Below are 16,093 nucleotides of genomic sequence, written 5' to 3' on the forward strand. Positions count from 1 at the left end.
TCACATTCCTGTTTTATGCTGTCCACTTACATTGTGGTTTCTGTGTATATCCCAGAAAAATGTGATTCAGACAAAACCCCAGTGGAACCATTCACTATAATGAGGCATATGGAGTCTCTTTGAAGTACCTTTGGCATCTCTACCAGTGGTATCCATCTTTTTAGGCGCTCACAGAATGACAGTGGTCCACACTTGTGCACTAAAAAGATGCCTAAAATGACAGTACACTGCATAAACAGACACTAGATGGAGTCCAAAGTGACTCCATCAGCTTCGGAAGTGAATGGCTCCATCCAGGGTTTCATCTCGAAAATTTTGGGATTTAAACCCCAATGTCTTTTTCAACCTATGTAACTATGTAAGCACTCAGGAAAAAGTACAGGATAAATGTGATCTGAGCCTTGCTCTGATTTTTAGGAGGCTCAATGAATCAATAGGCAGCAGTACAAGAATAGTTCCTATTTTTATTTTTGCACGGTTCACTATGTGGTATAAGTGATAAGGTGACTTTATTCTTCAGGTAGATGTGATTACAGCAATTCTAGATGTATATTTTTTATGCTTTTCTAATATCACATAGTAAAAATGCTTTTTTTTAAAAAATAATAGGTTTCTTTGTCACCATATTCTGAGAGCTGTAATTTTTTTATTTTTTGCAAACAGAGCTGTATGAGGATTTTCTGCGCATCGAGTTGGAGATTTTTTTTGGTCCAATTTTGAGGTACATAACATTTTGTGATTCCTTTTTATTCAGATCTTTAAAGCAGAATGAATACAAACCAGTATTTCTATTTTTAGCCTGCTTTTCCATGCGATAAAAGTTTTAAGACCAATTTATTCTTTGGGATAGTATGATTACAGTGATACCACATTTATATATTTTTTATGCTTTGCTATTTTTACAAAATAAAAAACACATTTTATAAAAATGTGTTTGTTTTTGCATTGTCATATTCTGAGATCTGATAATATTTTATTTTTTTACCGAATGAGCCATATTAGGGCTTGTTTTTTGTTAAACAGTTTGATGTTTTCATTTATACAATATACTTTTACATGTCTTTTTGATCGCTTTTTATTCAATTTTTTTGTATTTTCTTTTACGATGTTCAACATACAGAATATATAATGTGCCGCTTTTATAGATCAGGTCATCAAGGACACTGCGATACTATTATTTACATATATTTTTTATTTTAATGCACTGTGTTTTTAGTGGCAAATGGCTTTTTGTGATTTGTGTACACTTTTTTGTGTGTTTCTTATTTTACACATTTTAAATATTTATTTTTACTTTTTCAGTTAGTTCCACTGTGGGACATGTACTTTTTTTACTTTGATCTCTGGTGTCATGCACTGCAGTACTCCTGTACTACCGTGCATGGTACCTGTCAGTGATTCACTGACAGAGCCGGTGAGACCCCATTTATATCTGGATCTCACAGGTCACCATACCTTTGGGACATCAAATGACATCATGGTACCATGGCAAAGATCGGCACCTGCGATTACTAGGGTGGGGGGGTTGATCCTCTTTTAACCACTTATATACCACTGTCACAATTGACATTGGCATTTAAGGTGATAATTGGCCCCGTTTGGTTCCAAAGCTGGCCGGGGCCAATATTGGAGGGTGTCAGCTGTCATGTATAGCTGTCACTCGTGGGAATTTTGCCCGCAGCGTGGCGCTATTCACTTATTGCTGTGGATAAGTGATGAGGAATAATACCCCTTAACAGATGCCATTTTAATGGAGATTGGTGTTTGTTAAGGGATTAATAGTAAAATAAATGTTTTTATTAATAAAATTATGGCTATTTTTAGGATTATTATAATTATTATAATTGTAGTATTATCAAAGCATATATATTTATATTCTATTTAACATGAAGTGTACACTGTAAGTCTTGTAGTTTTATCATACATCATTTTTGGATCTCAGTCTTCATTTTTTTCCTCTTGCTATCCTCTGTTTTTAACAACACACCACCATTACTTTGTTTTTTTTAGACTGTCACAATCCTGACATAGTTATAATTGGACAAATGGGTACTTATAAAGAATGGGCTACCAGGAAAAAGGTTACAAAGAACTTTAAAGTTTCAAAGTAACTGACAAAAAAAGAAAAGAACAGTAACCTAAAGAGATTTTTTTTGCGTTGTATCATAAATTTACACATTTAAATGAGTTGTAGAAAAAATTTGCAATCATATATATGTTTAATACAAAATAGTACTCTTTTCTGTTTCTGCGAATGTCAATTTTCTTCTGACCCTATTATTCTTTGTAACACGCACTTTTTTGTTAAGATAAAGCAGCCGAGACTTATCTTTTAAGAAGATACCGTACAATCATCCATCACTTGACCAAACATTCTAGCTTTAACAGTAATATATATATATATATATATATATATATATATATATTTTTTTTTTTTCATTCATCTCACCAGGGCAAAGAGCAATATTGCAAGGCTTATGCTGAATTTCTGGTCCACCGCACAATCTTCCCCCATATTGTGGAGGAGTGCAGGTCCTTGTTCTTGTTCTTTGGCCTTTTCCACATGTAAAGGAACATAAACTCCAAGGTGACCATTCCTCCCAAATTCCGTTTACTGCAATAGAGAAAAGATATTACACTATAACACAATGCACAATGGTAATAATAATAATAATAATAATAATAATAATAAAACTACATTTTAAAACAAAAGAACAATTTAACTGGAAACTGTTAATATATTTCAGACCTATAAACTATTGTAACACAATTATTATACATAATTCATGAAACAATATAGATACTCTATGAGAAGCAGTACACTAATCTACAGCCAAATTGGTTCAGTCATAGAAACCATTGCATACAACTAATTTTGGTGTGCTGAAAACAAAAATAATACTTAAAATTGCTAATTGGTTCTAATATTCCAGGGGTGGTTATTTAAGACTGTCTTTGATGCAACTTTAGGGGCAGATTGTTTCTTTATTACCGCATCATCAGCACTACATAATCAGTAGTTTACTGAGCCATCAGTCTTGCATCATCTCAGAGTGACCAATAGAATCTCATACCCGATGATTCAATCCTAACTAAAACTAATTCACTTAGATTTCTAAATACTCCATCTGTACATGACACAACTATAAAATAATGTAAAATCAGAGATGTCTCAGACTTGCATTAACAAAGTAGATCATTTCTGCTAAGTATGTGGCAAAGTGACTCTTGTGTCACAAAAGCAAAACTTCACTATCTTGGTTAGAAAAACCGACAACCTGTATTTTGGCTGCAGAAAAGGAGACCATGACCAAAGTTGGATGCCATACATATATAGTAATAGATGTGCACAAATTATGCAATTGTTGAATGGAAAAAGGCAATCTAGTCAATTTACAGTCCCGAATAGTCTGGAAGGAACCAACTGATCATAATACCAATTGCTATTTCTGCATGCTGCATTCCAATCTTAATTCACAATAGTGTTTAGATATGTTATGGTAAATTTATATAGCTTTAGTAAACTTTTATTATGACTAAGATTATATTTACAAAATTAATAAAGTTTACATTTCTATATTTTATCTATACAATTTATATAGCAGTAAAATGGAAGTTTTTCAATAACGTGGAAACAAGAGCCAGTTCCCAGTTTTCATTGGGTTGTTTGAGTTCAGCACATTAAAATTATTAAGAAATGGCACATTTCATTTCTGAATCAGAGAACTTTTTAAAAATATTAAAAAACTGTTATTGCTGTATCATTATGTTTGGCTGTTACATCACGTAAACTTACAAAAAGTATTCATATATTCTATCCAGAACTTCAAAACATGACAGCATTTCATTTTTTCTTAATTACATATAGAGCAGATGGCTGTGCTTATTTCAACTCCAATTTTTTACAGCAGTATTTTCAATTCTGGATAAACAATGATGCCTGCTCTGAAGATATCAGTGCCATTTCTGGATTCAGCAAATCCCTTTCTGACTTGTGTTTGACACAGGAGAGTGTTTAATTTGAAGGCAAATAACCAGTACTGTGTGTGAACGGGTCTGACTAAGGGTCCCATCTCACTAAACGATTCACCAGCGATCCCGACAATGATACGACCTTGTCAGGATATCTGGTGCCTCGCTACATGATTGCTGGTGAGCTGTCAAATGACAGATTTCACCAGCAATCAGAATCAGCGATGACGCTGGTATCCAAGGTAAATATCAGGTAACTAAACGAGCATGTCGCTTAGTTACCCGCTGTGTACCTTGGATAACTGCGTGCTCATGCTGGGAGCCGGTATCCTAGGTAAATATCTGGTAACTAAGCATGCACATCACTTAGTTACCCACTGTGTACCTTGGATACCAGCTCCCAGCGCCAGCACGCAGGTATCCAAGGTACACAGAGGGTAACTAAGCAGTGCTCGTGCTTAGTTACCAAATATTTACCTTGGATACCAGCTCCCTGTGTCTGCTTACAGAGCTGGGAGCTTGCTGATCGTTGGTCTCCCACTGCCACATGCAGCGAAGCGCGCTGGCCAGCGGGAGACCAGTGATCAAAAAATGGCTCAGGACATTAGAGCATGATCAGCGATACCCGGTGGGGGGGCCGGTCGCTGATGCATGTCACACACAGTGATCTCCCTAGTGATCTCGATGTGTGTGATGACACCTCAACTGACTCATTTTAATTGATCATTGTCCTTCTTTAAAGGGAATCTGTCACCCTTTTTTGAGATATCATATAATGATATCATTCAATTGTGTGTCACATAAGGATTCTCTTAGTGCTTTTGCTTCCCCCTGACCCCGCACATTTCATGCATAAATACCTTTTTTATATCGGTTTAGATGTATGTAAACTGCCATGGTCCAGTTCGATGGGTGGGGCTTAATCAACTGCTCTCTCCTCCCTGTCTTGCTCTACGCAAGAAGAAATGCATAGAGAAAGACAGGGAGGGGGGAGCAGGTGAATAAGCCCCGCCCAGCGGACCAGACAGCGGCAGTTTACATACATCTGAACCGATATAAAAAAGTATTTATGCATGAAAGGTGCTGGGTCAGGGGGAAGCAAAAGTACTAAGAGAATCCTTATGTGACACACAATTGAATGATATCATTATATGATATCTCAAAAAAGGGGTGACAGATTCCCTTTAAAGCAGCCCATGTATAAACAGAGGCAATAGATTCACTTAATTATCTAAATGACAGAGTCTGCCAGCTTCCTTTAAGCAAAGCAATGGTCACATGCTGACATAGTAAACTCTTTCCTGTGTTGAACACAAGCCACAAATGGTACTGCCCAGTGTTATGTGGATTGTCGGAGGTGGCCTTGCAGTGCTAAACTTGCTACCATGGACAGACTTGACGCAAGCTACTCTTTTTACCAGATCCCAGAAATTGCTATGGCCTTAACATGTTAACCGCTATATGGGGATCTGAATTTATACAGGGGACCATGGGTTGTGGCCACAGAGTAATCTGCAGGCCAGTGGTGCAGGCTGGCAGAAGGAATGGTCCAGTCACAAAATCAGAACCATGAGGTTAGTGCAGGGCCAAAATCGTCAGGAGAGTTGTCATAAAATGAGTCAAGGCCTAAATAAGGAATGTCCTTTGAGAATACAAGTAGGCTGCACAATACTTCACTGAAGCAAGTTATAACTGACATTGGACAGCAGGATTTCAAGAGCTTAAATAGCTTTCAATCCTGCCCAGGCCACACCAAAGGAAGAAAACATTGGCAGAATCTAACTCTCGAACTCCCAGCCTGGATAGAGCTGCAAGTAACACAAGACATCGAATTATAGTTGTCTTCTAAGGTCCCTTGCAATGTGAGGGAGGCAATGCTGGATGACAGAAGCTGGTTGAGCATCACTACAGATGTAGTAGCATCATATCCAGACTTGGGATCACTGCTGATATTTTCAGAATTGAGTATCTTTATTATTATAAAATATGCACTATATAGAATCATAGAATCGTAGAGTTGGAAGGGACCTCCTGGGCCATCTGGTCCAACCCCCTGCTCAAAGCAGGATTCGCTAAATCATCCCAGTCAGATGTCTGTCCAGCCTCTGTTTGAAGACTTCCATTGAAGGAGAACTCACCACTTTTCGTGGCAGCCTGTTCCACTCATTGATCACTCTAACTGTCAAAAAGTTTTTTCTAATATCTAATCTGTGTCTCTTCCCATTCAGTTTCATCCCATTGCTTCTAGTCTTTCCTTGTGCAAATGAGAATAAAGTTGATCCTTCTACAATGTGACAGCCCTTTAGATATTTGTAGACAGCTATTAAGTCTCCTCTCAGTCTTCTCTTTTGCAAACTAAACATTCCCAAATCCTGCAACCTTTCCTCATAAGACAGGGTTTGCAGACCAGTCACCATTCTGGTCGCTCTTTTCTGAACTTGCTCCAGTTTGTTGATGTCTTTTTTAAAATGTGGTGCCCAAAACTGGACACAATATTCCAGATGAGGTCTGACCAAAGAGGAGTAGAGGGAAATAATGACTTCACGTGATCTAGACTGTATGCTTCTGTTAATACATCCTAGAATTGCATTTGCCTTTTTTGCTGCTGCATCACACTGTTGACTCATATTCAGTCTGTGATCTATTAGTATACCCAAGTCTTTTTCACATGTGCTGTCACTTAGCCCTATTCCTCCCATTCTATATATGCTTTTTTCATTTTTATTGCCCAGATGTAGTACTTTGCATTTCTCCCTGTTAAAAACCATTCTGTTAGTTGCTGCCCACTTCTCCAGTTTATTTAAATCTTTTTGAATCCTCTCTCTCTCTTCTCTAGTATTAGCTATCCCTCCTAGCTTTGTGTCATCAGCAAATTTAATCAGTTTACCCTCAATTCCTTCATCTAAATCGTTGATAAAGATGTTGAACAATACAGGGCCCAGGACAGAGCCCTGTGGTACCCCACTTGAGACATTCTTCCAACTGGATGTGCAGCCATTTATGACCACTCTTTGGGTCCGATCACTAAGCCAGTTATGAATCCACCTAACAGTTGCCTTGTCCATTCCATACTTAGTCATTTTTTCAATAAGGATTGTATGAGAGACTTTGTCAAATGCTTTGCTGAAGTCAAGATATACTATATCTACAGCATTTCCTTGATCCACCCAATCAGTGATACCGTCATAGAAGGAAATTAAGTTAGTCTGACATGACTTATTAGTTAGAAACCCATGCTGACTCTGTTTAATCACTTCATTCTTATCCAGGTATTGACATACATGTTGTTTAATAATTTGTTCAAAGATCTTTCCTGGTATAGAAGTCAGACTCACCGGCCTATAGTTGCCTGGGTCCACCTTCTTCCCCTTTTTGAAGATAGGAACAACATTTGCTCTTCTCCAGTCTTCTGGCACTTCTCCTGTTCTCCAAGAATTTTCAAAGATTATGGAGAGGGGTTCAAAAATTTCTTCTGCTATCTCCTTCAGTACTCTGGGGTGTAATTCATCTGGACCTGGAGACTTGAATTCATTTAGGTTAGCTAAGTGTTTCCTCACTATCTTTCTGTTTATAGATATCCTGGATTCTTCTATTCCCTTAATAGGACAGTGAATAACAGTTGATGTTGCATTTCCTTTCTGAGAGAAAACAGATGCAAAATAGGAATTTAAAAGTTCAGCCTTCTCAACATCCTGTCTTACCATTTCATCATTTTCATCCTGTAAAAATCCTATAGCATCTTTGACTTTTCTTTTACTTTTGACATATCCCCAAAATCCTTTATTATTGCTTTTGACATCTCTTGCAAGCCTCAGTTCATTTTCAGCTTAAGATAATCTGATTTGTGCCCTGCAGGTTCTGCAGACAGCATTATATTCTTCTTTAGATATGCCTCCCTCTTTTCATTTTATAAACATTTTTTTCTTCCTTTTTAGCATGTGCTTAAGTTCTGTGTTCATCCATCCTGGTTTCCTTAAATGCTTCCTATTCTTCCCTCTTTTCGGAATTGTTAACAACTGTGCTTTGAGAATTTCATTTTTCAAGATTTCCCATCCTTCCTGGACATTTTTGTCTTTAAGGATATCCAGCCATTGGATCCCTCCAATTCTCTTTCTGAATCCCTTAAAATCTGTCTTTCTGAAATCTAACCTTGACGTCTGAGTCTTCACAGGTCTTCCACCTCTAGTAATCCAAAATTCTAAAATAGCATGGTCGCTACCTCCTAGGGTCCCAGCCACTTTTACCTCCTCAACCATTTCCTCCCTGTTTATAAGGATTAGATCCAAGGTAGCAGTTCCCCTTGTTTTCTCCCTTACCTTTTGGAAGATAAAGTTGTCAGCAAGAGAGGATAAGAATTTCCTTGACCTGTTAGTTTTGCCTGAGAGAGATTCCCAACAAATGTCTGGATAGTTGAAATCTCCCATGACAACTATGTCATATTTTTTGGAGAACTTGGCCATCTGATGCATAAAGAGTTCATCTATATCTTCGGCTTGCACAGGCGGCCTGTAGTAAATGCCTACAATGGTGTCCTTTCCATTGTTCTGTCCTTGTATTCTTACCCAAACAGTTTCCACAGAACTCCCAGTCTCTGAAGCTTCAATCTCTGTGCAGATATACGCGTTTCGAACATACAATGCGACACCCCCTCCTCGTTTATCAAGTCTGTTTCTTGCAAATAAGTTGTATCCTTCTAGTCTTGTATTCCAATCATGTGTATTGTCCCACCAAGTTTCAGTGATTCCAATTACATCATATTTCTGTTCCTGTGTTAGTAGTTCCAATTCTCCTTGTTTGTTGCCCATGCTTTGTGCATTAGTATAGAAACATTTTAGTTTGTGATTGGTTTCTCTTTCTCCAATATTTTTATTAATTAGATTCTTTCATCTTTGTTCTTCCTTTCCACTTCTAATAGCAGAGTTCTCAATAGCATTTGTCAGGTGTATGGCTTTTTCTGGTCTTTTGCTTCCCTTCCCATGTTGTTCTAGTTTAAAGCTCTCCTTACAAGTGTAGCAAGGCGACTTCCAAATACATGCTTTCCAGTCTTCGTAAGAGTTGTTAATGTTAAAATGTTCACAAATAGGACATTATATGGTGCACAATTTAATGGATGTAGTGATATACCTAGATCTTCAGAGAAAGGTAATCTGTAGCTACTCTCTACTACAAATAACTGATATAGATCTCTGAACATGGTAACATCATTAACTCAGCATGCCATAGTATTTAAAAATAAAAAAACAGATAATCCATTTAAATCTCTTTACATCATATATTAACATCAAATCAATTATTTATCAAGGGTATTGAATTTTGTACTCCAACTTTCAATAGGTAAATAATATTTATTAAAGACTCTACTAGAGATTATAAATAATCATGCTGGCTGTACTGAAAGTTGCCAATGCCATTGCTAAAATATTCCATTTTCAGTAAGATTAATAACAAAAGATTCAACCTCTTTGTGATCACACTAAATTTTTCAAATCTGACATGTGTCCCTTTAAGTGGTAGTAACTCTTATGTATTTTAAAATTTTTCAGTGATTCTGAAAATATTTTTTCATGACATATTGCACTTTACAATAGTGGTAAATTTTTGCCCAGAAATATTACATTTATGCATGTATATATCAAAATGTCTGAAATTTGACAAAAAAAAATTGCAATAATTGAACCTTGATTGTTTATGTCCTTAAAGAGTATCTGCTATATCTTATAGAGAAATCTGCTTCTTGCTCTGTCAGGACTGAACACTCATTTTCAAATTTCTCAATTCATGGGTAAAATCTGTCTTTAATGAGGACGTGCATTGAGCAGCAAGGTGGTGTGCTGGTAAAAGGGGAAAAAAAAAAAAAAACTCTTTTAAATCTTCTTCCTGAGCGAGTGTGAACGAGCTGAGTGTGACCTGAGCGTAAGTGCGAACTGTGGTAAGTGTGTGACTTGAAATTCAGTGACTTTAGATTCAGGGAGTTTCCAAGGGAGGTCTTACTGAATTGCTGTTATATTAATACTTTTTTTTTTTTAATTTATTTTTGCTTATCTTATTGTCTGGTGCAATCCCCATTAGGATGTGCTCCACTATTGCCAATGCCATCCAGTGCAGGTCTTGCCGCATGTATGAAATCCTTGAACAGCCGGTCGAGGGTGCATACTGCTGTGCGAGATGTGAGCACGTTGTGCATTTGGAAGCCCAGATACTGGATCTAAATGTGCAGCTGGCAACACTGAGATCCATAGACAATATGGAAAGGAGTCTTCTGCTCACTGAGCAGACGCTCAATGGGATAGATGAGGGGGGGGATGCTAGGTTGGAGCTGCAGGACAATGAAGCAGCTAGCTGGGTGACAGTTAGAAGGCGGGGTAGAGGGAAGAGCACCAGGGAGGCTAGTCCTGATCTGGCACACCCAAATAAGTTTGCTAAGTTGGCAGATGAGGGGAGTGTTAGTGCAGGAGTAGCACTGCTGCAGCAAGGCATGTCCTCTGAAAGCCGGAGGAGTGTCTGCTCCAGTAAGGGGGGAAATAGGAGAGCAGGGCAGGCCAGACAGGTTCTGGTAGTGGGAGACTCAATTATTAGGGGAACAGATAGGGCAATCTGTCACAAAGACAGGGATAGTCGAACGGTGTGCTGCCTACCTGGCGCTCGAGTCCGACACATTGCTGATCGGGTTGACAGATTACTGGGAGGGGCTGGAGAGGATCCAGCGGTCATGGTGCACATTGGCACAAATGACAAAGTTAGAGGTAGGTGGAAGGTCCTTAAAGATGATTTCAGGGAATTAGGCTGTAAGCTTAAAGCAAGGACCTCCAAGGTGGTATTTTTGGAAATACTTCCTGTACCACGTGCCACACCAGAGAGGCAACAGGAGATTAGGGAGGTTAATAAGTGGCTCAGGAATTGGTGTAGGAAGGAGGGGTTTGGGTTCCTGCAGAACTGGGCCGACTTCTCAGTTGGCTACAGGTTCTACACTAGGGACGGGCTGCACCTCAATGGGGAGGGTGCCGCTGTGCTGGGGGAGAAAATGGCTAGAAGGTTGGAGGAGTGTTTAAACTAGGGACGGGGGGAGGGTATTCCTTTTATAGGAGGGGAAGACAGTGCAGATAGAGACCTGGGCACAAATAATGACATTTGGGGTGGAGGTGGCATGGGGGGTGGGGTTAGAACAGTTAATAATTTAAGAAAGAATAGCGGTACAGAGAGATACATAAAGTGCATGTATACTAATGCCAGAAGTCTCGCCAACAAAATGGAGGAATTGGAGTTAATGTTGTTGGAACATAATTATGACATGGTGGGGATATCTGAGACATGGCTGGATGAGAGCCATGACTGGGCTGTTAATTTACAGGGCTATAGTCTGTTCAGAAATGACCGAACAAATAAGCGAGGGGGAGGCGTGTGTTTATATGTAAAATCATCCTTAAAACCCATCCTTCGTGATAATATATATGAATCTAATGAAAATGTAGAGTCCCTGTGGGTAGAGATAAGGGGAGGGGGGAAAAATAATAAATTACTGATAGGGGTTTGTTATAAATCTCCAAAAATAATGGAAGCTACAGAGAATATCCTCATAAAGCAAATAGATGAAGCAGCGACTCAAGGAGAAGTCATTATTATGGGGGACTTCAGCTACCCTGAAATACATTGGGGAACCGAAACCTGCAGTTCCAGCAAGGGTAATAGGTTTCTGACAACGATGAGAGACAATTACCTTTCACAACTGGTTCAGGACCCAACAAGAGGGGGGGCACTGCTAGACCTAATATTAACCAACAGGCCAGACCGCATATCAAATGTAAGGGTTGAGGGTCACTTGGGTAATAGTGATCACAAATTAATAAGTTTTCATGTATCCTTTAATAAGATGTGTAGTAGAGGGGTTACAAGGACACTAAACTTCAGGAAGGCAAATTTCCAACGGATGAGAGATGATCTTGGTGCAATTAACTGGGACGACATCCTGAGACATAAAAATACACAAAGAAAATGGGAGACATTTATTAGCATCCTGAATAGGACCTGTGCACAATATATACCGTATGGGAATAAACATGCGAGAAATAGGAGGAAACCACTATGGCTAAATAGAGCTGTAAGGGGCGCAATAAGAGATAAAAATAAAGCATTTAGAGAATTAAAGCAAGTAGGTAGTGATGAGGCATTAAATAAATACAGAAGATTAAATAAATTCTGTAAAAAGCATATCAAGACAGCAAAGATTGAGACAGAGAGACTCATTGCCAGAGAAAGTAAAAATAATCCCAAAATATTCTTTAACTACATAAATAGTAAGAAGCTAAAAAATGATAGTGTTGGTCCCCTTAAAAATAGTCTGGGTGAAATGGTGGATGAGGATGAGGAAAAAGCCAATATGCTAAATAACTTTTTTTCAACAGTATTTACACAAGAAAATCCCATGACGGATAATATGATCAGGGATAAAAATTCTCCATTAAATGTCACCTGCTTAACCCAGCAGGAAGTACGGCGGCGTCTACAAATCACTAAAATTGACAAATCCCCGGGCCTGGATGGGATACACCCCCGAGTACTGCAGGAATTAAGCACAGTCATAGATAGACCACTATTTTTAATCTTTAAAGATTCCATAATAACAGGGTCTGTACCACAGGACTGGCGTATAGCAAATGTGGTGCCAATATTCAAAAAGGGGACAAAAACTGAACTTGGAAATTATAGGCCAGTAAGTTTAACCTCAACTGTGGGTAAAATCCTGGAGGGTTTTCTAAGAGATACTATACTGGAGTATCTGGAGGAGAATAACCTTATGACCCAATATCAACATGGGTTTACAAGAGACCGTTCCTGTCAGACTAATCTGATAAGCTTTTATGAAGAGGTAAGTTCCGGACTGGACCAAGGGAATGCAGTGGACGTGGTGTACATGGACTTTTCAAAAGCTTTTGATAAGGTGCCACACAAAAGGTTGATACATAAAATGAGAACAATGGGGATAGGGGAAAATATGTGTAGGTGGGTTAAGAGCTGGCTCAGGGATAGGAAACAAAGGGTGGTTATTAATGGAGCACACTCGGACTGGGTCACGGTTAGCAGTGGGGTACCACAGGGGTCAGTTTTGGGCCCGCTTCTTTTTAACATATTTATTAATGACCTTGTAGGGGGCATAGAGAGTAGAATTTCAATATTTGCAGATGACACTAAACTCTGCAGGGTAATTAATACAGAGGAGGACAATTTTATATTACAGGAGGATTTATGTAAACTAGAAGCTTGGGCTGATAAATGGCAAATGAGCTTTAATGGGGATAAATGTAAGGTCATGCACTTGGGTAGAACGAACAAGTTGTATAATTATGTGCTTAATTGTAAAACACTGGGCAAAACAGTCACTGAAAAAGACCTGGGTGTATGGGTGGACGACAAACTCACATTTAGTGGCCAGAGTCAAGCAGCTTCTGCAAAGGCAAATAAAATAATGGGATGCATTAAAAGAGGCATAGATGCTCATGAGGAGAACATAATTTTACCTCTATATAAGTCACTAGTGCGACCACACTTAGAATACTGTGTACAGTTCTGGTCTCCGGTGTATAAGAAAGACATAGCTGAACTGGAGCGGGTGCAGAGAAGAGCGACCAAGGTTATTAGGGAACTAGGGGGTCTGCAATACCAAGACAGGTTATTACACTTGGGGTTATTTAGTTTGGAGAATCGAAGGCTTAGGGGTGATCTTATTACAATGTATAAATATATGTGGGGACAATACAAAGACCTTTCTAATGATCTTTTTACTCTTAGACCTGTGACGGGGACAAGGGGGCATCCTCTACGTCTGGAGGAAAGAAGGTTTAAGCATACTCACAGACGCGGATTCTTTACTGTAAGAGCAGTGAGACTATGGAACTCTCTGCCATATGATGTTGTAATGAGTGATTCACTACTAAAATTTAAGAAGGGACTGGATGCCTTTCTTGAAAAGTATAATATTACAGGGTATATACACTAGTCTCCTTAATATTGCGTTGATCCAGGGAGCTAGTCTGATTGCCGTATGTGGAGTCGGGAAGGAATTTTTTTCCCCAATGTGAAGCTTACTGTTGCCACATGGGTTTTTTTTGCCTTCCTCTGGATCAACATGTTAGGGCAAGTTAGGATAGGATATGGGTTGAACTAGATGGACTTAAAGTCTCCCTTCAACCTTAATAACTATGTTACTATGTTAGATATTTACATTACTTAGATTGGAGACAACAGTTGCTTCTGATAGGATCCAATGTAGATAGGAGTGGTGAGGAGGAGGTGAGCTCTTCTTCAGCTCCTCCCTCATCCGCCCCTCTCTGTCTAAATAGAATGTTACCAGTAGCAGCTGCCATCTCCTATCTGAGTAATGTAAAAATCTGTCCTCACTAAAGTCAATTTTACCCATGAATTGAGAATGTTGAAAATGATTGTTCAGTCCTGACAGAGAAAGAAGCAGATTTCTCTTTAAGATCTATTACAAAGTTGCTTTGTTTCATGTGTATTATAACTTTATGAAGCAAAAACTAAAGCAGCAGTTATTATCTAAACTATATAGTTATACTGCATAAAAAAGAATAAATAACTATTCCCATTTGTCTACTTGTTTTTAGAGCTTTATTTGGTTTAAAAGTAATTTTGAGTGGCCTATATATTGGACGACCCCCAAAATTAACACATATTTAAAACAGCACCCTTCAAATTATTTAAAACAGCAGTCGGGTCATTTGTTAAGCTTTTAAGTGCTTCAGTGGAATTAACGTAAAGCAGAATGAATTAAATAAAAAATGATATTTTATCAACTAAAGTTTTGCTAACATCTTAGCAGGCCACATTATCTAGTTGATCTCGAGGCCATGACTTTGCCTTAGATTTCCATGACAGTCGTTGGGACCACACAGTCATGATCTTGGGTTGCCAATAAATTTAAAGTGGAAGCCCTTTCCCTCAGCTAACCATCTAGATGCAGTTGACAGCAGCATCTAGGGCAGGGATGGGGAACCTTAGGCCTTCGGGTCATTTACAGCCTGCAATGACCTTTTTTCGACCCCTAGGCAGATTCCTAAGGACTACGGTGCTTTGGTAGCTGTGTTTTAATGGTCACTGGCATTTTATTATCTTCTTGCTTTGTGAGCACATATACACACCATTCACTCCTGAAGGCTAAGGCATGTGCAATGAAAGATTATGTTATGACACCAGTGCCAGCATCAGGATGTACTTTGTGGGTGGCATTAGCGCACAATTTGTAAAGCCCCCAAACAATGGTTTAAATATCCATATTTCCCTTGGCAGAAAAAGGTTTCCCACCCCTGATTTAGGGGAGTTATATGGCCATGATCTGTGCATTTCACATTGATCATAGTCAATGCAGCAAGATATCAGCTATAGTATATAATAAGATTTTTTATTTCTATAGTGCCAACATATTCCTACTATCTTTACAATACACAGGGGATCTGTACAGACAATATCACACACAATATCACACAATACAGAGTAACACCTATTTCAACACATACTAAGAAAAGTGAGGACCCTACTCACAAGCTTACTGTCTATGAGATATATTATAATCTATAAGATGTATAGTATAAAGCTGAGACTAATCTCTTATTTCTCAGGTCAGTAAAATAGTATATTGCCTGTTATGAGGGGGTTAAAAATGTTTTCTATAATTAAGTCCCAAACAACACAGTGCCATGCATAGAATTTATCAAACATGTTATCATTTCTTCTTTGCACCGCTTTTCAAGTGATTTTTTAAGAGTACAACTCTTAATTTACAAATGTGTAACTTTTTTTATCAATAATTAGTTGTAGAATATTGTGCAATAAAAGTGGAATAGATGTCCTATACACTACCTGTTAGCTATTCCTGCTTCATTATTAATTAATCTGCTCCTGAGTAGAGTTGAGCGATACCGTCCGATACTTCAAAGTATCGGATCGGAATGGATCGGCCGATCTTTAAAAAAAGTATCGGTATCGCCGATTCCGATACCGGAAGTCCCATTCAAGTATATGGGACTTCCGGTATCGGAATAAGAAAAACCCTGTTTTTGCCTTGTACAGCCTCTCTGGGGTCTGTACGGGCCTTTCGGGGGGCTGTGCCGGC

At 38.6% G+C, this 16,093-nt stretch overlaps 1 protein-coding gene across 6 annotated transcripts in view; it reads right to left on the reverse strand.

The window, feature by feature from the left end:
• The window catches only part of ADGRB3 (adhesion G protein-coupled receptor B3), a 1,461,501-nt gene that overhangs the window by 856,078 nt on the left and 589,330 nt on the right, over positions 1-16,093 (reverse strand). For all 6 annotated transcript variants that reach the window (XM_073569395.1, XM_073569396.1, XM_073569393.1 and 3 more), the window contains one exon: positions 2,450-2,614. In XM_073569395.1, coding sequence (XP_073425496.1) covers positions 2,450-2,614 — 165 coding nt within the window. The remainder of the gene's footprint in view (positions 1-2,449; positions 2,615-16,093) is intronic.

Source organism: Dendrobates tinctorius, unplaced genomic scaffold, assembly GCF_039654945.1.
Source record: "Dendrobates tinctorius isolate UK_male_01 unplaced genomic scaffold, ASM3965494v1 ptg000024l, whole genome shotgun sequence".
In the NCBI taxonomy this organism is placed as follows: Eukaryota; Metazoa; Chordata; class Amphibia; order Anura; family Dendrobatidae; genus Dendrobates; species Dendrobates tinctorius.